The 23,374-nt window shown below is 37.7% G+C and overlaps 1 protein-coding gene and 1 non-coding gene across 14 annotated transcripts in view; both read right to left on the reverse strand.

Annotated features, from left to right (window-relative positions):
* Positions 1–281: 281 nt before the first annotated feature.
* Positions 282–23,374, reverse strand: part of STK33 (serine/threonine kinase 33) — a 121,292-nt gene continuing 98,199 nt past the window's right edge. For 12 of the 13 annotated variants that reach the window (XM_044752633.2, XM_070491023.1, XM_070491019.1 and 9 more), the window contains 2 exons: positions 14,109–14,312; positions 282–1,107 (listed from right to left, as the gene is read on the reverse strand). In XM_044752633.2, the coding sequence (XP_044608568.1) occupies positions 907–1,107; positions 14,109–14,312 (405 nt within the window). In that variant the 3' untranslated portion in view covers positions 282–906. The remainder of the gene's footprint in view (positions 1,108–14,108; positions 14,313–23,374) is intronic. The other variant, XM_070491021.1, reaches the window with a different exon arrangement.
* LOC123279181 (U6 spliceosomal RNA) lies at positions 19,556–19,662 on the reverse strand. The gene has a single exon (XR_006517100.1). It is a non-coding gene; the product is annotated as a U6 spliceosomal RNA (small nuclear RNA).

The following is a 23,374-nucleotide window of genomic DNA, read 5'->3' on the forward strand; positions in this document are numbered from 1 at the left end:
AAGCCAATGCAAATTGTTTCTTTAGAATTCTTTTGGAAGGCCAAGCGAAGGATCTGTTCACCCCGTTTGACTTCGAAGGGCAAAATTACATGCCCAGGTGGAAGGAGATACCTACAATACTAAGAGTAATGCAGTATTTTCCCCGTATCCAAATCACGCCCTTCCCAAAGACGTGCCTGCCTTCCAGCAGCAGACCAAGCTCATAATTTGCATAAGGGCTTAGAGGACCTCATTATAGTCACCTCTTGTTAACATAAAAATTACCGTGCATGGGTAACATCTGCTTTTTATTGATTTAATCAATACATTGGGAATTTAGCAGCAAGTTAATGGCAAGCAGTTACAAAATCTCCTATTTTTCTAGGTTTAAAATAAGCTGTCTTAAAGAATCTACAGCAACCTACAATCACAAGAACACACGTGAATGGCTGAGGCACTTCTGCTGTTACACCTACGACAAGTTTATTAATAATTTTCTGACAGAGCCTTCTAGCGCAAAGTGCACATAATTATTTGGGACCTCCGTTACCACACGTGGCTCTCATTTTCCCCTATAAATAATTGTGCCTGAATATAAGAATTTGAAGTAAAACCGAGCAAGGATGCCCACGGCCTTGCTCTGAGGGCATGTGCTCCTCTCAAACAGCTCTCGGAAACGTCTCGAGCCGATTTCAGCCGCAGCCCGCGGTCAAGCCTGTTGGCGGCTGTCCTTTAGCAACAGGCTGCTTTGGAGATAACTGGCTTCAACCGAAAACTGGTGCAAACACATGGCAGGGCTCAGGACAGAAAAGGCTGAGAGCTCGGCACGGTACTGTCCTGTTCCCCTCCTATCCCCTCACTTTAGCACTAGAAAGAGCAGCTCTGCTTTACTATTCAGCGTTGTACTACGCAGCGTTAGAGGGGACCTCAGAGTTTCTTCTTGGTTCTAGGCAGGGCAGTGGATTTGGCAGCGCCTTTGGTTGCTGTTCCTTGGCTTGAAGTCACAGGTTGTTTCTCTGGTTCTCCCTTGAGTCCACCTGGAAGGAGTCTGCTACATGTGTAACTTAAATTGCTCACATCCAAGTCGTCCATATTTCCCTTCTTACAGGTCACAGGAGATGCAGTGGACTAGAAATAAAAGAAAACGTCTGGGTTAATTTTCAAACACAAGGCAATGTACATTAACGCAAAGAAGAAGGGACTACAAAGTTGCCCAGGATCCGCAAGTTGGAGCCCTCTCCAGACGTGAGAGAGAATCTAATCACATTGTGAAATTGTTATTGAACACCAAAGAAAGTTCCTTTGGCACCTTCAAGAAAACTGAATTGTTTAGTGTTTGGCATAGAGGAAACTACAGGCACAATTTCAAATCCTCTGCCAAGCAAAATGAAAGTAAATGTCTGGTCACATTTGCATAGGGAAGTCCACCTGGACGTAACTGCACTCACGGCCTCTGTGCAGACTTCTAGACAAGCTTTGATATTGGTATGGACACCCTGACAAGCACATCAGGACTGTTCTTTCTAACCCGGCATAAAGTTGCTGCGTACGGCACACCCCTCACCTTCCCGCCATTCTCTGCACTGAATCTAGGGGTTGCCTCCTGACACCAGTCACACCACTCGGGCAGGTCTGCAGGCCTCTTTGAGTCTTGATGCCTCACTGTTAAATGGGGAAAACAGTATTTGCAGATTTACCACATGGCTTTATTATGAGAATGAACTAAGGTGGTGGCCGTGAAAGCACTTCATGAGCTGTAAAGCACAAAACCAGTAGGGGCTGGTCTGATGGTGTAACGGTTACATTCGCGTGCTCCGCTTTGGCGGCCCGGGGTTTGCAGGTTCGGATCCCAGGCACAGACCCAGCACCACTTGTCAAGCCATGCTGTGGCGGCGTCCCACATAAAACAGAGGAAGATTGGCACAGATGTTAGCTCAGGGCCAATCTTCCTCACAAAGAAAAAAAAGGATACGAAACCAGTAGAAGGGATTTTAATACACAACTGTATTTTCTCAGGTCACCTCACTCCACAGTAACGGGTCTCTGCTGTCATGAGGGAAGCAGAGTCCCATTCTGACCCTAGACCCATTTTAAAAGTGATTACTTCTCACTAAATGAAGCTGAGCATAGAGTTCTAAAAGCGCAGAGAACATCTCAGGAGACTGAAACAAGCAGGATGGGGGAATACATACAGCACGCTCTCATTCACAGAATGATCTGGGAAGGGCTCATACGTTTAACACTCTGGTTAACTGAAAGTTAGTGTACATATGAGATAACAATCTGGTCAACAATTTTCAAATGATGTGAAAAGATCCCATGTAACACGAAACAAATAAACTTGGTGTTTCTTTGTCCACTCCGGCTCTTGTGATACGAGTGACCATGTTTTATATGCAGTAGGAGGCACTTAATATATATCTGTTCAATGAATAAATGACCTCCCCAGGCTGCAGCAAAACTTCAGGTCACTTACGATTTTTGGTAGCTGTATTTCAAGAAAGAGAAAATTTGCCTGATGTTTGCTTACTGTAGACAATCCTTAAATATGTGTGTCTTCAGAACATCACTGATATATAACTTTATAACAGTGGATGCTAATGCTTGAGCTGGTAATTTTGTGCACTGAAAAATTAATCTGTATCAATTTGGAAATGTAAAAAAGTCCTTTCTCTGGGGCTGGCCCCGTGGCCCAGTGGTTAAGTTCGCGCTCTCCGCTGCAGGCGGCCCAGTGTTTTGTTGGTTCGAATCCTGGGCGCGGACACGGCACTGCTCATCAAACCATGCTGAGGCAGCGTCCCACATGCCACAACTAGAAGGATCCACAACGAAGAATATATAACTATGTACCGGAGGGGCTTTGGGGAGAAAAAGGAAAAAATAAAATCTTTGAAAAAAAAAAAAAAGTCCTTTCTCTATAGATTTTTTTCCCAAGAAAACTTCTGGGCTGCTTCTCTGTTTATTCTTTCAAGAAACAGAGAATACTTAAAATGTGTTAGCATTCAGTATTATAGTTTGTATCGTCTCAGTGAAAACGCCTCACGTCCAGCACTAGGGTGACGCACCACACCGCCGATGCTCTAGTATCTGGCTGGAGATATGCTGCCTTGTTTAGTACAGTACGGGTCCCAAAGACGTGAGATCTGTCTTGGAAATTTCAATTCATAAAAATTTAATTCATTTGGCATACAAATCCTATTAAAGGTGAATCTAAGTGTAACCCTCTCTTTTGACATTTCCACCTCTTGAGTTATCATCCAAGTAGCTGAGGAGACGTTTTGCAACACGTCCACTACAACTGACATTCTGTAGACTGGGAACAGAGACTCAGGAATGAGTCATTCTCTTTTTAATGTGTTCATATTCATATCTGGTTTAATGTTTCCATTCTTCTTCACTGTTCCATTTGTTAATTAAGGTACTGAAGTCATTAACGTGGACTCCGAAGTTGCAGTCACCAAGAGGAAATACTCAGAAACATTCTCTATGGGCAGCATTAGTGATGTAGATATTTTTTCTTTTTTTCCAAAAACACTTGAGTCTCTGGAATTTTCTTCTTGAATAAGATACTTAACGATAATTCTCAGAATTTTCTGGCAAAGTGGAAGGAAAAAGGAAACTAAACCAAATGTTTGGTTGCTTCAGTGTAGAAACATGGGATTTCTCAGTTTCATTCTAGAGCAAGATGAGAAAACGATATTCCTCAGCCACACTTGTTTATTTATTTCTATATAATTTTAGTGATTTATTTTTTAAGTAGTTGTTATATCTCCATGACTTAATATTCAGTGTGCAAAATCTCCTCCCTGCCTCCTAGTTAACTCAGCTCTGCCTCCTTCAAAGACAACCAATGTTATCACAGTACAAATTTCCAGAGATTTTATGTATTTTCAAGCAAACATCAGGTGGAATCAAACAGAATTGGTTGCCATTTTTGCAGGTCAAAAACAGCCTAATAATGGCAATTTCACATGGTTCAATCTAATCCACATATCAACATGCTTTCTTCTCCCTTTTTCACACAAATCGTGGCCCAGTGAAAACATTCTTTTACACCTGGATTTTTTTCAACTAGCAAGTATCTTGAAGATTATTCCATGTCAATACAGAACGAGTTCTCATTCTTCTTTCTGGCTACGCAGTATTCTCTTGTTTGAATGTGCCATGATTTACTGAGCCAGTCCCTTGATAATGGACATTCAAGTTGTTTCCAATCTTTTACTACTGCTAATGATGCTGCTGTGAATAATTTTGTGCTTGTGTCATTTTGCACATGTGTAAGTATATCTACAGGATATATATTTTAGAAGTGGAACTCCTAGGTCGAAAGGTATATTGATTTGTAATTTTGAAAGATACTTCCATGTTGCCTTCCACTGCAAGGGTACCAACTTATACTCTTACTAGCGACATATGAGTGCCTGTTTTCTTATCTCTTTTTCAACTTGGTATTTAATACATATTAAAACTAATATAGTCAACCATATTTTAATTGAGCCCCAAAATTGGCCTAAACTGGGCTACACTGAAACAAATCACAATATTTGTTCCTTTCCCTGGTAACATCAATGGAAATTTACTTAGCATTATGCAAACGTTTACTGCAAATGCTTAGAAGCTTCTTGTGTATACAGGCATACCTTGTAAAATATTGTGTGTGTGTACTTTACCATTGCTCTCTGCTAATTTGCAATTGCATTAAGTTCAGGATGCCATTGTTTAGGGATCAGAATCCTAAGAGCTTTCCTAAAGACCAAATCTCCCCTTTTGAATATCCCCTCATTGAAACTGTTCTCTGATGCTCACAAAACACAGATGCAGGGTGGCCCTCACGGTGCCCTTCAGAAGGCCAAGCTGTAGCTTTCTTCACCAAGAGCCAAGCCTCTCATCTCCTTGGAATATAAAGAGCCACTGCAAATTCCATCTTCTGGGAATTTGTCTCTCTGGGCACGTGAACAAATCCTAATTTTTCAGAGATTTCTTTTGCAGGTTATAGATTATCCAAAGCGTAGCTTTCTCTTTTTCTTCTCTCCTAGTTAGAAGGATTCCTCAGGGATCTATGCCGTCACTGACGCAATTTTATAGTTTTGTAAGTAACAGGACAGAGAAATGAAAAGTGAAATTGCCAAGGCTATAGGAGTTATTGAGATCTTCCAGGTCCTAAAAGGCAAATAGAAGGTGATGAGCTCCCATAAGACCGTAGAAAGAGGGAGAAGATGAGAGAGGAACTTCAATATTCAGTTCTAGGGGGAGAGTCTAAATGATCATTATGAGACTGTTGGCCATCATTATCAATCCAAGAAAGGACCAAAAAACCACTGTAGACTCTTCTCTGAAGATACTGGTGTAATGTACCATTGCGCAGTGGCCAAGAAAATCTGGCTATCATCAGAAAGCATATTAGAAATCAAAGAAAAAAATTCCTCTATACTTATATAAATCATGAAGAATTCATATCTGAAATACTGCAACCAGCTTGAATAGATATAAAGGGGCCAGAGAAAGTTGAAAGACAGGCTACTAATATGATTAAGGGGTGGAGGTTTCTTTATAAGAGAGCTCTTCAGTCTAAAAACATAGAGAATAAAAGGGTATATATATATAACCACAATCTACAAAATAAAGAAGGGGGAAGACTTCAGCACCGTGGAGCTAGACAGCATCTGAGGGCTGCCGTCAGGAGGGTTACAAAGGCCGCTGCCCCAAGCAGCATTTCAATTGTTCCTCATCTTTGACAGATTCTTACCATTTGGGACTGTTGGAGAATAATCAGGCCTACTGGAGGCAGAATGATGGAAAGGACGACCTTAGGAGGTTCCCTCCAGTTCCGTCTTTTGGCAGTAATTCAGCACCCTTGGCCTGATTTCTCCAGCTCATAATATTAATCTCGAAAAGGGGGCTCCATGTGTGCAAGGGGAGATATGTAAGAAGAAAATTGGGCTAAATATACATATTTCATTATTCCTTGGCATAACTTTAACCTGATGAACTCATCTGGTGATAATGGATGCAAAACTTGTGAGCTCTAGGCATATCCCTGCCAGTTAATACCAGGGCATGATTACTAGAAACTGTTAGCATTTCTCTGAATTTTGAGTAAAATACATGCTATTTAAGTAAAGTGGTTTATCACCATAGCAACCATTTCTAGAGTCACACATTCAAATTATAGGCCTGCACAAGGTCCAACTGACAGAACATTCTGATACAAGTTTTCAGCTATAGTTCTGCTCACAATGGCCACCCACTTTTTGTCACATTCCTGTGGTTTTCAGAAGGAAAATGGAAGGGAAAGAAAAGCAAAGGGAAGAAGAGAAATTGACTTCCAAGTATACAGATTTCTTTTATAAGACTACCCACAGAAAGAACTGGGCCTTGTATGGAGTTAATGAAAATAAAACCTAATTTTAAAATTAGAGAAATATGTAAATATCTCTCTTTTCTTTTTAATTAAAGTATAATTCGTATACAGTAGAACGTACAAATCTCAAGTGTGCAGTTTGATGAGTTTTGACAATGCATAGCCATGTTTAACCAATGCCCCAGTCAAGAAATGGAACTGTTCCCCAGAAAGTTCCCTCATGCCACAGCCCAGTCAGCTCCCTCCCATCCTGGGGCTACAAGTGTTCTGATATTTTTCAACACAAATTACTTTTGCTTTTTCTGACACTTCCTATAAATGAAATAATATACAGTATGTTCTCTTTTGTGTCTGATTTCTTTTGCTTAACATGTTTTTTTAATAGAAATTTTTATTGAGATAGTTGTAGATTCTCATGGTGCTGCGATACACGTTTTTGAGATTCATCCATGTATTAGTAGCTCTTTCCTTTTTATTGCCAAGTAGTATTCCACTGTATGGATGTACCACAATTCGTTTATCCATTCTTCTATCAACCAATGTTTGGGCTGTTTCCAGTTTGGGGTTCTTTATATGTTAAGCTGCTGTAAACATATTCTACAAATCCTTTTTTCAACTTACATCTGGGATTGCTGGGTAAATAGTAAGTAAATGCTCAACTTTATAAGTAACTGCCCAACTGTACAGTAGTCCCCCCTTATCTGCAGTTTCACTTTCCATGGTTTCAGTTACCTGCGGTCAATCCCCACTGCGGAAGCAGATGATCCTCCTCCTGACGTACTGTCAGAAGGTCAATAGTAGCCAAACGCTACGTCACAATGCCTACATCCTTCACCTCACTTTATCTCATGACGTAGGCATTTTACCATCACACATCATCACAAGAAGAAGGGTGAGGACAGTGTAATAAGATATTTTGAGAGAGAGAGAGATTATATCGACATAACTTTTATTACAGTATATTGTTATAGTTGTTCTATTTTATTATTAGTTTTCTTGTTAATTTCTTACTACGCCTAATTTAGAAATTAAACTTTATCATAAGTATGTATGTATAGGAAAAAAATAGAACATATATAGGATTTGGTACCATCTGCAGTTTCAGGCATCTACTGGGGCTCTTGGAACATATCCCCCACGGATAAGGGGGAACTACCGTTTTCCAGAGGAATTGTGCTATTTTGCATTCCCACCAGCAATGTAGGAAAATTCTAGTTGCTCCAATACTTGCTAAAACTTGGACTTGCCAGTCTTTTTAAATTTTGGCCATTTCAGAAAAAGTGTAGTGATAAACCTTTGTGGCTTTTCCTGATATCATTTGCATTTTCCTGATGACTAATGACTGCACATTTTTTCATATGCTTATTGATTACTTGTATATCTTCCTCTCTGAAGTGTCTGTTCAAGTTTTATGCCTATTTTTAAAATTGAGTTGCCTCATTGAGTTGCAGGAACTGTCTCTATATTCTGGATACAAGTCCTTTGTCACACATATTTGTTGCAAATATTTTCTCCCTGACCATGGTTTGCTGATTCCTTTTCTAATATGCTTTAGAAGAGCAAATGTGTTTACTTTCAATGAAGTCCATTTTAAAGTGTTTCCTGTGTTCTAAGAAATCTTTGACTACTCTCTGGTTGGAATATATTCTCCTATATTTTCTTCTAGGAGCTTTATAGTTTAGCTTTTAGATTTAGGTATATTACCTATTTTAAACTAATTTTTGTGCAGTGTAAGCTAGGAGGTCAAAGTTAAGTATTATTCCAGCACCACATATTGAAAAATCTATCCTTTCCCCATGGCTTTGAAATTTCTGTCAAAAATCAATTGACTACATACGTATGGGACTATTTCTAGACTGTCAGTTTTGTTTCACTGATCTATTTGTCTATTCTTACACCCACATCACACAGTGTTGATTACTGTAGCAATATAGTAAGTGTTGAAATCAGGTCATATAAGTTCTCCAACTTTGCTCTTTTTCAGGTTATTCTGGCTGTTCTAGGACTTACGTATTTCCAAGAAAATTTTAAAATCATCTTGTCAATTTCTAACAGAAAAGCAGAAGCCCTAGATTTCAATTGGGATTGCTTTAAAATTATAGATCAATTTGGGGAGAACTGACATATTAACTATCAAATCTTCCAATCCATGAACATGGTACATCTCTCCACATATTTCAGTCTTCTTCAATTTCACTCAGTAATATGTTGTGGGGTTTGGTATACATATTTCTCACATATCTTGCTAGATTTATCACTATTTATATTTTGTGATATTTTAATGGTATTTTAACATTTCAATTTCCAACTGTTCACTGCTAGATATAAAAATACAATTGATTTTTGTATACAGATTGTGCAATCTGCAACCTGTTTATTTCACTTTTTTTATATATTCCTTGGGATTTTCTATGTACACTATTATGTCATCTGCAAGTAGGGACAGTCTTATTTTTTCTTTCCAATCTATATAATTTTATTTCTTTTACTTGCCTTGTTGAATTGGCTAAGACCTCTAGTACAATGTTAAACATAAGTAGAAAGGACATCCTTACCTTTCTCCTATCTTCAGTGGGAAAGTATTCAATATTTCACCATTAAGAATGATAGTAGCTTTAGAGGGTTTTTGTGGGGTTTTGTTTTTTTGGTAAAAAATCTCCATATGTAAAAGAAGTTCCCATCTGTTCCTAGTCTGCTGAGGGTTTTTCTCATGTTTGAGTGTTGAATTTTATCAAATGTTCTTTTCAAAATTATTGAGATAATATGGCTCTTCTCCTTTACTTATTAACATAGTGAATTATATTTGTTGATTTGGGGATGTTAATCTAAACTTACATTCCTTGGAACACACTGTACACTTGATCACGACGCATTATATTTTTTACATATTTCTGGATGAGCTGGGTAATATCGAGTTTTGGATTTTTGTGTCTATATTTATGAGAGATATTGGCTAGTAATTTTCTTTTTTTGTAACATCCCTGTCATGTTTTGGTATTAATGCTATGCTTGTTTTATAAATGAGTTGGGAAATATTCTCAAAAGTTTGTGTAACAAGCTTTCTTTTCCTTCTTCCTTAAATATTTGGAAGAATTAACCAGTGAAATCATCTGGGATGGGAGTTTTCCTTATTTGAAAGTTCTTAATTACAGATTCAATTTTAAAAATAAATATAAAAGTATTTAATTTTCTATTTTTGTGTATCTGTTTTGATGTTTTTTAAAGAAATTTGACCATTTCATATAAAATTTCCAATTTATTGGCATTAAGTGATTCACAGTATCTTCTTTTTCAAAATCATTTCTTCCCTTCTATTTTTGTTGGCAGGATGACTAATTTGCTCTTCTTTTTCTAGTTTATTGAGATGAAAGCTTAGGTTTCATTATTATTTCTATTGTTTTAAGCAGTCAATATTATTTTATATTTTGATATATTACTCACATATTTACTCTTGCCAATGCCCTTCACACTCTCCTGCAGTTCAGTACTTACATCTGGGATCATTTTTTTTTACCTTGAAAATTTTCTTTTAGTATTTCTTATAATAAGATAATGTTTGAAACAAATTCTCTCATCTTTACACACTTAAACACATTTTTATTATCTTTATTTTTGAAGGAAATTATCACTAGATATAGAATTCTAAGTTGGCATGTTTTTTGTTTTGTATGGTTTTCCATTTAGCATTTAATAATGTTATTCCATTGTCTTCTGGATTCCATTATTTCTGTTTATATGTTAAATGTTGCTACTTTGGTGGCAATGTGTTGTTCCCCCCACCCCCAATGATGCTTTTACAATTTTCTCTCTCTGGTCTAAAGAATTAGAGGACAGAATTCAAAGCAACCACAGACACCAGAAAGTAATGAGGGAATCCAGGAAAGGACACAGCCAGAGAAGGGACATCCTGAGTTCTGCCCAGCTGAAGATAAATGAACAGACCTAAGATTTGAATTGCTGGCTAAGAGACAATTTTCAGTTTGCAGCCAACCTGATTGCCTGCTAAAACAGAGACATCAACATTTTTTGGAGGAACATAGTTGAATCCAGAGTTGGCACAATATAACATTTCCAATGTCCAGGATACAATTCTATTTCAACAGAAATAACAATCAATAGAGATGGACCATAAGATGACCTAGATGTTGGAATTAGCAAACAAAGATTTTAAAGCATTTATCATAACTATTATCAATGATGTAAAGGAAAACATTCTCTGATGAATAAAAGAGGTCTCAGTAGCAGAACAGAAATAATAAAAAAGAACCAAATGTAAATTTTAGAATAAAATATAATACCTGAAATTAAGCATTCACCAGATAGGTTTAAGAAGAAAATGGAGAAAACACAGGAAAGAGTAAACAGGAAGACAAATCAATAGAACATATACAATTTAAAGAACGTATTGGAAAAAATAAGTACAGCCTCAGGGACCTATAGAACAGTATCAAATGGTCTATCGTGAGTAGTTAGAGTGTCAGAAAAAAATAATGACAAAATTTCCCAAAATTGCAAAAAACACAAATTTACAGATTCAAGAAGTTCAGCAAAACTCAGGCAGGATAAATGTGAAGAACCTGCCTAGCAATATCATTGTCAAACTGCTAAAAACCAAAGATAAAGGGAAAATCTTGAAAACGGTCTGAGAAAAGTGACACATTCTATTTAGGGAAAGAACATTTCAACTTACGAATGACTTCTTATCAGAGAAACTGGAAGCCAGAAGGTAGCAGAATAACATCTTTAAAGTGTGGACCACAAAAATCTGTCAAATCAGAATTCACTAAACGGAAAAAATATTCGTCAAAAATTAAGACAAAATAAAGAGATTTTTAGATAAAAGAAAACTGAGAGAATTTATCAGTAGCAGACGTGCCATACGAGAAATGCAAGGGAAGTTCATCAGGAAGTCCAGAAGGGAAATGATACCAGATGGAAACTTGGGTTTTCAAGAAGGAAAGAGGAGCATCAGAAATGGTAAATATCTGGGTAAATATAAAAAATAATGTTTCCTCTTAATTTCTTACATATAACTGTTTAAAGCACAAATTAAAACATTGTTTATGGGGTTTATAATTACATAGATGTAATACATGTGACAATTATAGCATAAAGGCAGGATAAGAGATGAATGGACCCAAATTAATACATTTGGAATTGAAGCATTATCTAGATGTGCTCAGCCTGTGAAACAAAAGATACAAATGAGAGAACATTTCTATCCTTAAAGAACATGATTACCTAAAACAGACTAAAAGTTGGAAATGAAAAGAAAAATAAAAGGACATTGCCAAATGCTAACTACTTGAAAAAGTGAAGTGTGATACCTTAGTTCAAACATGAAAAATGAGGAGATGCAGGCTGCATTTTTCCGTAATGCCCAGGGCATTGGAACTAAGAAACAGTTACTCAGGGAAAGAGGAAAGTGCTTAGTTCAAGTGTTTTTGGTTTTGTTTTTAACAAATCCTCACTTTCTCTACTAGTTTTCCAAGAGCTCTGCCACTTACCTGAAAAGTGTGGTCACCCTGGCTTGTGAGAAATACGAACAGGAGCTCAAATGGATTTGAGGTTCTCCAGAAGAGAGAACAATGACGGAATGGGAAGCAGGAATTGCCGGCAGATTTCCATTTAAATTAAAGCCAAATTTCAAATGTTTTAATGGAAAAGAATCATTCATATTTCCTTAATTTAGTAGATGTAAATTATTTATATTATCACATTAAATGGTCTATATAATCTAATTTTAACAAATAAATTTTTCTCCATGGGAAATATTTCAATATTCATAGAATAGTTTTAATTAAAAATTCACTCTTAAGAATATTAATTACTATATGAATCCTGTGTGGACTCAAAGTAAATGGCTAACCCTATTTTCAGTTATCATTTTAGAACTTTATTCTCCACTATTTATTGTTAATGAAGATTTGAAAGAAAAGAAGTAATTTTTTAATACAAACTCAACTCCAATATAATTAACAAAGTCACATATTTATTCATAAAAATCCATGAAAAAACTTAATATGCTAAATGTATAAGAAGTCTTTCTTTTAAGCGGTAACACTTTTCAGAAAAATTCCCAAATAAAGTAAGGTATCCCTTCCACAATATCACAGCCGAAACCTAAGCATGGGAAAGCTCCTCAGAGGACATCCTGGGCAAACTCCCACCCACCCTGCAGGGACTTCTGTCACAGCATTTATAGCAGGCAGCTTTCTGAGTCTGCTTGTATACTTCCAATGAGTGGCAGGTGGGGTTTACCATCCATAGTCCAGCCTGTTCCACTGCAGGTGAGCTCTGATTGCAGAAAAGTTCTTCCTGTTGATGAGTAGAAATCTATATTCTTAAAATTTCAACCCACTTTGTATAGTTCTAGCATCCATAAGCACCTCAAATTCCAATTTGTGTTTGTCTATATGTGAGTACATGTACATGCATTGTGCATACGTGTAACACAGATGTAGGAGTGTGTACGTGTGCATATAAAATGCCACGTCAGCTAATAGGAAAATCTCCAAGCTCTGTTCAATAAGGAAATGCAAACATGAGCTTTTAGGATATTATATTTAACAAGACTATAAAATACACACAGCTGCTAAGCACTGCAAGAGTTGTTAACAGACTAGAGAGGATGAAGGGAATTCAATAAACTTATATTCATAATATGGTAAAAATATATTTCAAAATATCTGGATCATTAAATGTTAAGCTTATTATGTAGACATTTGCTATCAAGTAGATGAAGTTCCCCACCAGTAAATCAAAATCAACCAGCAGGTCACTCTAATGGGTCTCTTTCGGCAAGTTTCTGCCAGGAGCCTTACGCGGAAGGGCGTGGGCCAGCAGTGCTGCGCCTTCCTGGAGGAGGCTCAGGATCCCCCTCAGTCCCCTCCACTCTGCCTACCTCTAGGCTTCAGAGCACAGAGAAGGAGCAACTCCTCCCAAGAATCCTGGGCTGCCCTGAAGGGAACACAGCCCCCAGCTGGCAGGGTGCTCAATTATTAAAGAAGAGCTGAAATATGCTCGTTAGAGTTCAAGACAAGAAAGAGCACAAACATAAAGAAAACTTTTCCACAAACAGAAACAAAAGGAAAAAGGGTTTGGATAAATTGTCAGGATATCCAGTTAGTAGAACACAACCTAGGATTAAGCAAAATGGGACTAAATTTTATTCACCAAAAAGAATAAAACTATATTAAGATCTAATAAGGTAAAATGATAAAACTATATAAACAGTTTTAGTTATAAAATCGGAAACACATAACTGGATAATGTAATGTCTTTTTCTAGGTAATACATAAACCCATTCCAAATTGTATAGCAAAATTTATTAATTTTGACCCATGGGCCAAACCTGGCACACGACCTGTTTTTACAAATAAATCTTTGCTGGAAGATGGGCCACGCTCGTTCCTTGGTTGTCTATGCCTATTTCTATGCTACAACATCAGAGCTGAGATGTTGTAACAGAGGCTGTTATGACCCACAAAGCCTAAAATATTTACTATCTCTTCCTTTACAGGAAAAGTTTTCAGACCTCTGCCCTATACAATCACGGATCTTAAAACAAACATGCAGGCCACCCTGGTAAACCAGGATAACCTCAGGGGAGGAAAGAACTTCACCTTCATCACGCAGGTCCTTTGTTACAGACCAACGACAAAAAAGACAGAGTTGCAAAACAATGTTCCAAGTATTGTGAGGGTATTTTACAGTATGGAGAAATGAAATAACTGTCCGTCCTATTTGTTTTGTTGGTTCTTCCTACCTGTTTTTCCTCCTCTTCATCTGAAGTGCTATTGACATCCTGGACATTTCCACCGGGTCTGCTGGGTTGGTAACCTTTCAACTCTTTTTGAATAGACCAGTTCTTTTGATCTTTTATGTTTTCCTCATCACTTCCTGGGTCATTTTTCCATTCTTTCATCATTTCTAACACATTGGTTGGTCTTGCCGAGGAAAGTGTGTTGCCCTAATATTAACAATGAATTTTTGGTGTTATAAACAGTTTAGGAAATTGAAAAGATTCTTACATCATTTAGTAATATATTCTCCCAAATTCAGTAAGTCACATGGAAAAATTATAATGCTGAACAAATAGCAAAACTTCTGACGCCCTTTGGAGCACACTCCCTGTACTGACATGGCTCATACCTCTTGACTAATATCATTTACAATATGTCACAGTTTAGAGGGGAATATTCCAGTTTAAAAGAACAATGCAGCATGCTTATGCAAAGGACACTAGACAGGGCAATACCCTGGAATCAAGACGCCCTTATAGCACTGTTCTTAGAAAAATAACAGGGAAGCTGAAAGAATGAAAGAAGTTGCCCAAAGTCCAGTGGGTTCAGCGCTAAGGGCAAGCCTATATAACATCAAAATATCTAGGTAAAAAATCTAAATTCAGTTTATTGGGCAAGTGCTGTGTCCAAGAATACAGATGTTTGATTTGAAAGCCCATAGTTGACTGGAAGATTTAGATAAAATATGGTCATTCGGTTATAATTGACTCAGTGTACTGCCTTTATCCCAGATGTGACTATACCATACCAAAATTGACCATTTTATATTAACTATATTTTTCTGAAATATAATATTCCATTTAATGCCAAGAAATACACGAATGCAGTCTCAAGTGGCTCCTGCTAGACCAGGTATGCCTTAAATATTTTTGCTCCTAACTCAGACTATTAGAGAAAGTTTGAACAAGAAGTTTGGATCTCATTCAGATTAAAATGGGAAGTTTGGGTGTGGGCACAGCTATGGAATGATTCTAAATTAATTTTGTATGTGGGTGGATTGACACATTAAGCATCAGTGACACAGAATACTATAAGACAGGCACTTTAAGTACAGCCATCTGAGTACACTGTCAAGGATTTGTAGAATTTATTATATTAAATTTTATGTTAAAGACATAGACAAACATTATGTTTGGCATAGTTATAACTAAATGAGGATCATTATGCAATTAATTCCCTGTGGTTCTTCTCTTTCACCCTGTTTTAAGAAGGTCTATATTCTTACCACTTTTATAACATCCTACTGGTTGCACTCATGCACCCTTTACCCATTCACTCCCAGAATGCCCTTATCATGCCTTCTGCCAACCCATGGCCTCACTTCCTTCAAGGCTCAATTTGAGAGTCATCTCTGTCAAGTATCCCAGAACTTCCAAAGATGTTGTCAATTTAAACTCAAATGAAGTACAGACAGAGGCTCAGAGACCATAAAAGAGTTGAAATCGTTTAGAATGGTAGATAGTCTTAGAGCTCTCATCTGAACGAGTTCTGATCTCCAGGGCTCTGTCAACAGCCCTGCTTGATCCCTATGACCCATCTAGACTCTATTACAACACAACTCTCTGGCTCGTCCTGACCTTTAAACCTAGTTTTCATGTAATCCCAGTGTCCAGGCTCCTGGATGGCTAATACACATAACTTTGCCTCAACTTGATTCTTTCACTAGCGGAGACAAGCTGACACATCTCTGTCTGTAATCCCAGTCCTCCGCTGCCCTTCCCTATTAAACTTCCCACAAGCTAACTCTTTGGATATGGTAGTAATCACTAATGCTGCTCACTTAACCTTTCCTCTTTCTTTTAGGCACATGGTAGTATTTTGATTCTCTACCTCTTTGGGGACATGATGATATGACTTGTTTTAGCCAATGAAATGTGATTGGAAATGGTATGCATCACTTCTGGGTGGAAATTTTAAGAGATAAGGTGCAATTTATCATGTTCCCAATTTCTGCATTAGTAACTACAGAAGCACAGAGATGGAGCCTCCCTCAGCCTGAGTCCCTCAGTGAGGACAAAGTAAATCAGAGCCTTCTCCCCTCCTTGTAGCCAATGTGCGACGGGCGGCATCAGGAGCACTGAGATTTGGGGGTTATCACAGCATAATCTAGCCCAACATGCTTAGCAAATTAAACGTTTACATTCTGGTAAGTTACCTCCAAAAAGCCTTAAAAATAGTGAGCCCCCTGTACAAGCAGCACATCCAACAACATTGTCATTAGTACAGAAATCATATACAATCAGTACCACGTGATAGCCCATTTATTTAGGCAGTCCTTGCTTCGCACAGTCCTCATATGTATGAATTTCAGTCAGCGTGACTTAGTTAAATAATATCAGTTCCCCAACAACACAGCTCAAATTTCAGTCGCTATGGTACATTAACTATAACTGCGTAAAGCTCAAACTTCACTGCGAGCTCTTCAGTCCAAGGTCACCATGTGAATTACAGATGTGCACCATGGTCAGAGGGGAATCCTGTCACCTCTTTCAGTCTGCTGGTGACTGGACACTGTGCATCTGTTACTCACTTCACACACAGACAGCAAAGTATACAGCTGTGTTGCCTCCTTGTCTCCCGGGGAATTTGCCAACAAAGATGAAAGTGCAGCAAAGAAACTAAAAGTGATAATGCTGGAAGGGAAATCTGAACCAAATGTAAATGGAGTAATAGAAGAATAGCCACCAAGGGAATGCTGACACTGCCGCCATTTGGGAGAATCCAGACATGCAACCAAAGGAACTTTGTGAAGGCAAACTTAGCAGCAAAAATGAGGAACGTGGCCGTGACAGAGAGGATGAAGATGCCCCAGAGAAAGTGACGCCCATAAAAACTTGAGATTTAAAGAATTTTCTGAGATATTTCATGACATTGAAAACACAAAAGATGAAATGGTGGAAGTTGATTCAAACTTAGAAAACAGTATGACAACTCATCAAGGCACAAAAGAGATGCTCCCCTCTGCAATGTAACTTATACGACAAGAAGAAGCAGGCGAGCACTGTTTAATCTTTTTTTTTTTTAAGATTTTATTTTTCCTTTTTCTTCCCAAAGCCCCCCGGTACCTAGTTGTGTATTTTTAGTTGTGGGTCCTTCTAGTTGTGGCATGTGGGATGCTGCCTCAGCATGGCCTGATGAGTGGTGCCATGTCCGCGCCCAGGATCCAAACTGGCGAAACCCTGGGCCGCCGAAGCAGAGCGCGCGAACTTCACCACTCGGCCACGAGGCCGGCCCCTAACCTAATCTTGGTAAGTTTTTTACAAAAGTATAAGACACTTTAGTTCTATTATTTCTAATGTTTTAAGGTACACTAAAAAAACAGTTTTACTTTTGTTTCATTCTCTATATTTATGACCAACAGTTAGAAAGTTTTTAATATTTAACAAAAAGTTTTAAAGAACATGGAAAAATCATAATGTTTTCCATTCATTATTAAGATCACTCTGCACAGTTTCAACCTGCATTGTTATTTTTATGGTCCTGCACTACTGTGCAAAGCAAGGACTGCCTGTGTTGTCTTGAATCTGCATCTCTAGCAATCTTTCAAACACTCGCTTCACATATACATGCACCCAAGAGCTTGGTGACTGACACCCTACGTGCCTAAAGTAGAGTGCCTTTGTAGTCAAAGAAACGACCCTATTTCTTCTCAAGAGATTGTGGAGAAGAGCAAAGGATCTAGAATAGGAGCATTATCCCCTCAAAAACACTCCACCATTTGGACATTTTCTTTTTAATTGAGGTTAGGACAGTTTACAACATTGTGAAATTTCAATTGTACACCAGTATTTGTCAGTCACTATAGGTGCACCCCTTCACCCTTTGTGCCCACCCTCCACCCCCCTTCTCCCTGGTAACCACTAAACTGTTCTCTTTGTCCATGTGCTTATTTATCTTCCACATATGAGTGAAATCATACAGTTTGTCTTTCTCTGTCTGGCTTATTTTGCTTAACATAATACCCTCAAGGTCCATCCATGTTGCTGCGAATGGGACGATTTTGTCATTTTCTATGGCTGAGTAGTATTCCATTGTGTATATATACCATATCTTCTCTATCCAATCATCAGTCAATGGGCATTTGGGTTGCTTCTATGTCTTGGCTATTGTGAACAGTGCTGCAATGAACATAGGGGTGCATAAGTCTCTTTGAATTATTGATTTCAAGTTCTTTGGATAGATACTCAGTAGTGGAGTAGCTGGGTCATATGGTATTTCTATTTTTAGTTTTTTGAGAAATCTCCATACCGTTTTCCATAGTGGCTGCACCAGTTTGCATTCCCATCAGCAGTGTACAAGGGTTCCCTTTCTCTACAACCTCTCCTATATTTGTTATTTTTTGCCTTGGTGATTATAAGCCATTCTAACGGGTGTAAGGTGATATCTTAGTGTAGTTTTGATTTGCATTTCCCTGATGATCAGTGATGTTGAGCATTTTTTCATGTGCCTATCAGCCATCTGTATATCTTCTTTGGAGAAACGTCTGTTTATATCCTCTGCCCATTTTTTGATCGGCTTGACTTTTTGTTCAGCTTGTTTGATTTTTTGTTGTTGAGTTGTGTGAGTTCTTTATATATCATGGAGATTAACCCCCTGTCAGATATATGATTTGCAAATATTTTTCCCAGTTGGTGGGTTGTCTTTTTGTTTCGATCCTGGTTTTCCCTGCCTTGTAGAAGTTCTTTACTCTGACGAAGTCCCAGTTGTTTATTTTTTCTTTTGTTTCCCTTGTCTGAGAAGACATAGTGTTTGAAAAAATCGTTCTAAGACCAACATCAAAGAGTGTACTGCCTATATTTTCTCCCAGAAGTTTTATGGTTTCAGGTCTTACCTTCAAGTCTTTGAACTATTTTGAGTTTATTTTTGTGTATGGCATAAGAGAATGGTCTATTTTCGTTCTTTTACATGTGGCTGTCCAGTTTTCCCAACACCATTTATTGAAGAGACTTTCCTTTCTCAATTGTGTGTTCTTAGTTCCTTTGTCAAAGATTAGCTGTCTGTAGATGTGTGGTTTTATTTCTGGGCTTTCAATTCTATTCCATTGATCTGTGCACCTGTTTTTGTACCAGTACCATGCTGTTTTGATTACTGTAGTTTTGTAGTATGTTTTGAAGTCAGGGATTGTGATGCCTCCAGCTTTGTTCTTTTTTCTCAGGATTGCTTTAGCAATTCGGGGTCTTTTGTTGCTCCATATGAATTTTAGGATTCTTTGTTCTATTTCTGTGAAGAATGTCATTGGGATTCTGATTGGGATTGCACTGAATCTGTAGATTGCATTAGGTAGTATAGACATTTTAACTACATTTATTTTTCCAATCCATGTGCATGGAATGTCTTTCCATTTCTTTATGTCGTCATCAATTTCTTTCAGTGATGTCTTGTAGTTTTCAGTACAGGTCCTTCACTTCCTAAAAATATGGAATGCTTCATGCATTTGCAAGTCATCTTTGCGCAGGGGACATGCTAATCTTCTCTGTATCATTCCAATTTTACTACATGTGCTGCCAAAGCAAGCACCATTTGGAAATTTTTAACTCTCTGCTTCCTGTATTCACTTGTGATACTGAATAGGGTACAAATGGTGCTATTGATTCCAGACTTTCCTTGTTGTCTAAAGTCCAGCCAATAACTTACTAGACTACTCCCTTCTTGCTTGCTAGCAGTTGGAGGAGGTATTGCATCAAACACGTGGACTGACCGATGAATAAGTGGCCCAGGCCTACATAGCATGAGCCTTCTAGGTTCAACAGAAATTACAAATGAACCAACCAAACAAAAACAGGTGGAATTGTTAGGGCAGACAGTGTAGAGTGTGTCACCCCACCATCAGAACACTATCCTCTGAACTCCCTTTACTGGCTGTATTCAGGGGGTCAGACACTGAACTCATCAACTAGATGAGAAGGAAAGAAGGGAGCAGTTACAAGCTGATAATCTGAGGCTATCACAAATAGAAATCCAATCTTTTGGTTAATAAATTTCTACTTGTTGGGGCTGGCCCCGTGGCCGAGTGGTTAAGTTCGCGCGCTCCGCTGCAGGCGGCCCAGTGTTTCGTTGGTTCGAATCCTGGGCGCGGACATGGCACTGCTCATCAGACCACGCTGAGGCAGCGTCCCACATGCCACAACTAGAAGAACCCACAACGAAGAATACACAACTATGTACCGGGGGGCTTTGGGGAGAAAAAGGGAAAAATAAAATCTTTAAAAAAAAATAAAAAAAAAAATAAATTTCTACTTGTTTAACCAACAGATACTTGAGACTATTTTATTTTGGAAAATCTGAAAAAATGAACACTCGTGGAGGAAAAGTATTGGTCAAACACTAAGATTTGAATTCAATATCTTAGCAGACAGGTCCCACAAATGGGGACCCAAATATATGTCCTCATCTAACAAAATTTGCCTTTTCAAGGACAGTGCCTATCAAGATTTTGTAAATAATAAGTATTTTTTTAAGTGAATGTATGAATGATATGTATGAGCTGGGATGAGATGATATGAAACACAAAATCAGCAAAGCTAAAAGGACACATCCTTGGTCTTTAGCTTATAGTCATCATTTTCTACTTTTTGTAAGTAGCTAAAACTCTTCATTTTGTAATGTTCCTAGGAATAAAATGCTTTCAATAGAAAAATGGAATAGTCTCTTTATTAAAAAAACATATACAAGGATGTTCAACTTCACAAAATTAATAAAACCCAAATCAAAACAATGAGATGCCAATTTTCACCTAATAGATGGACATAAAATTAAGTCTGATAATACTCTGTGTAGGTAAGGGTGTGGGGAAACAGGCTGTCTCATTTACTTGCTTTTTTATGGGAGGGAAAATTAGCAATAACCTATCAAAATGTGTAATGCATATTCTCTCTGACCAGTAATTCCACTTTTAAGAATTTATCCTATAGATATGCTGACATAGTATGCAAATATATATTTACAAGAACAATTGTTGCACCACTCTTTGTAATAGGAAAGATCTGAAACAATTTAAATGTTCCATATTCATGGGGAGTTATTTACAAAATAACAGTGTATCCATAGTTTGGGATATAATGCTGCTTTTTTAAAAATAAGGAAATCTTCCCAAGATATAGGAAATAAAAAAGAACAGTTTGCATAATATGAACCCATTTGTGTAAAGTATGCACATAAAAATGCATAGAACATTTTTGAAAGAATACATGAGACAACAATGGTTATCTTCAGGAAGAGGGAAGGAGGGAATGGAGGAGAAAGCTATTCTTCCTGTTTTGTTTACCATTAAACCATTTACCACGGGAAATCTCAACTATTACCTTTATATGACTAATAATTAATGTAAATTACAAGTAGAAAACGATATAATGTAAGTTGTCGATACCCACAAAGGACTGATAGCACCGAAAAAAACCACCAAACATGCCCTAATGGGTCTCAGTGAGTCCAAGACAGCAGCACAGCAAGGTAATTGCAACCACTAAAGTAAGCAACTGTGGGCCACTCTCAAATTCTTCCTAACAAAGTCATCTCAGTGATTTTTTCACAAGTATGGCAACTACGTGAGTAGACAAGGTTGGTGTTGGTATTCCTATTCTTCAGGAAAAAACAGCCTGAGAAATTTAGCAACTTTCCCTTATTCCAGAAGTGCATTTCCAATCGCCTGCCAAGATTTCTAGCTAGAGGCGTTGCTGAGCCTTCAATACTATATTGTATATTTGAAACTTGCTAAAAGAGTAGATCTTAAAAGTTCCCATCACAAGAAAAAGAAAAATTGTAACTATGTGAGGTGATGGGTGTACTAACAAAACTTATTGTGTAATCATTTTGCAATGTATACATATATCAAATCATTATGTTGTACACCTTAACTTTATATAATGTTATATGTCAATTATATCTCAATAAAGCTGGAAAAATAAAAACAACTTCAACATATTCCAAACCAACATTCTCCAAACTGGGGTATGCATACACCTGGCTACATGTGAAGACTTTCCAAGGGATGTGCGGGCAGGGACGGTTTTCAGGGAATCAATTTCAAGCCCCTCAGTTTCCAATGACACATTCTTTTTCAAAAGTCATCTGCCTAAACAAGACGTGCAGTAATTCTCTCCATGTCCTTTTTAAGTCAGAGTCAAATGTGCTTCTTGTAAATAGCATTTAGCTAGATTTTTAAAAATTCAATCCAATAATGTCTTTCAATAGGCATTTCAACCCATTAACTTGTAATTTTTTTACATTTGGATTTGTTTCTACCACTTAAGTTTATTTCAATTTGTCCCACTCTTTGTATGTTTTTTGATCCTTTCCTACTTTAAAAATCTGTTGTCTACATCTTCCCTTTTAGCACCCTCTCATGTGCCCGTGTTCTCTCTCCCCCTCAATGCTTATCATGTGGATATTAGCTCACATTTTAATTGTGAGTTATTATGAATATACTTTTTCTGATTCTTTAGTTTTGCTTTTTTTTTACACCTACAAACTTTATGAAGACTCTTGCTGTAAACAGCTCTTGCTGCATCTAGTGGATTTGTTTTTCCTCCTATTTAATTACCTCTACCAAATGCTTTAAGCGTAGGACATGTGTGGCAAATCTTCTGAGGCTTTGTATATTTGAAAACTTTTTTTTCCTTTAAGATTGGCACCTGAGCTAACAACTGTTGCCAATCTTTTTGTTTTTCCTGTTTTATCTCCCCAAACCCCACCCCCTCAACCCCGTACACAGTTGTATATCTTAGTTGCAGGTCCTTCTAGTTGTGGGATGTGGGACGCCGCCTCAACGTGGCCTGACGAGCGATGCCATGTCCGCGCCCAGGATCCGAACCCTGGGCCACCGCAGTGGAGGGCGCGAACTTAACCACTCGGCCACGGAGCCAACCCCTGAAAATATTTTTATTATTCCCTTTCATTTGAATGACAATTTGGATGGATATAAAAGTCTAAGTTTAAAGCTCTTTTTCCTTTAATACATTTAGAATGTTACTCCATGTAAGCTTCAGCCAATGTTACTGCTGAAAAGTAAGACGTCACTGTGATTCTTGTTCTTTTTGATATGATTTGCTCTTTCTTTCTGGGAGCTTTTAGAATTTTCTCTGTGTTTTTGATATTCTTAAATTTGATTATGTCTATTTGTCAGTTTTTCCTTATCTCTCTTATTTGGTAGTCTATCATCTCTTTAAAGCTGAACTCTTTCTTCTTTTGTTAATGCTGATGAATTTACCTCTATTATTTCTTTAAATATTTC

The sequence above is a fragment of the Equus asinus genome, chromosome 20 (assembly GCF_041296235.1).
Source record: "Equus asinus isolate D_3611 breed Donkey chromosome 20, EquAss-T2T_v2, whole genome shotgun sequence".
Taxonomy (NCBI): Eukaryota; Metazoa; Chordata; class Mammalia; order Perissodactyla; family Equidae; genus Equus; species Equus asinus.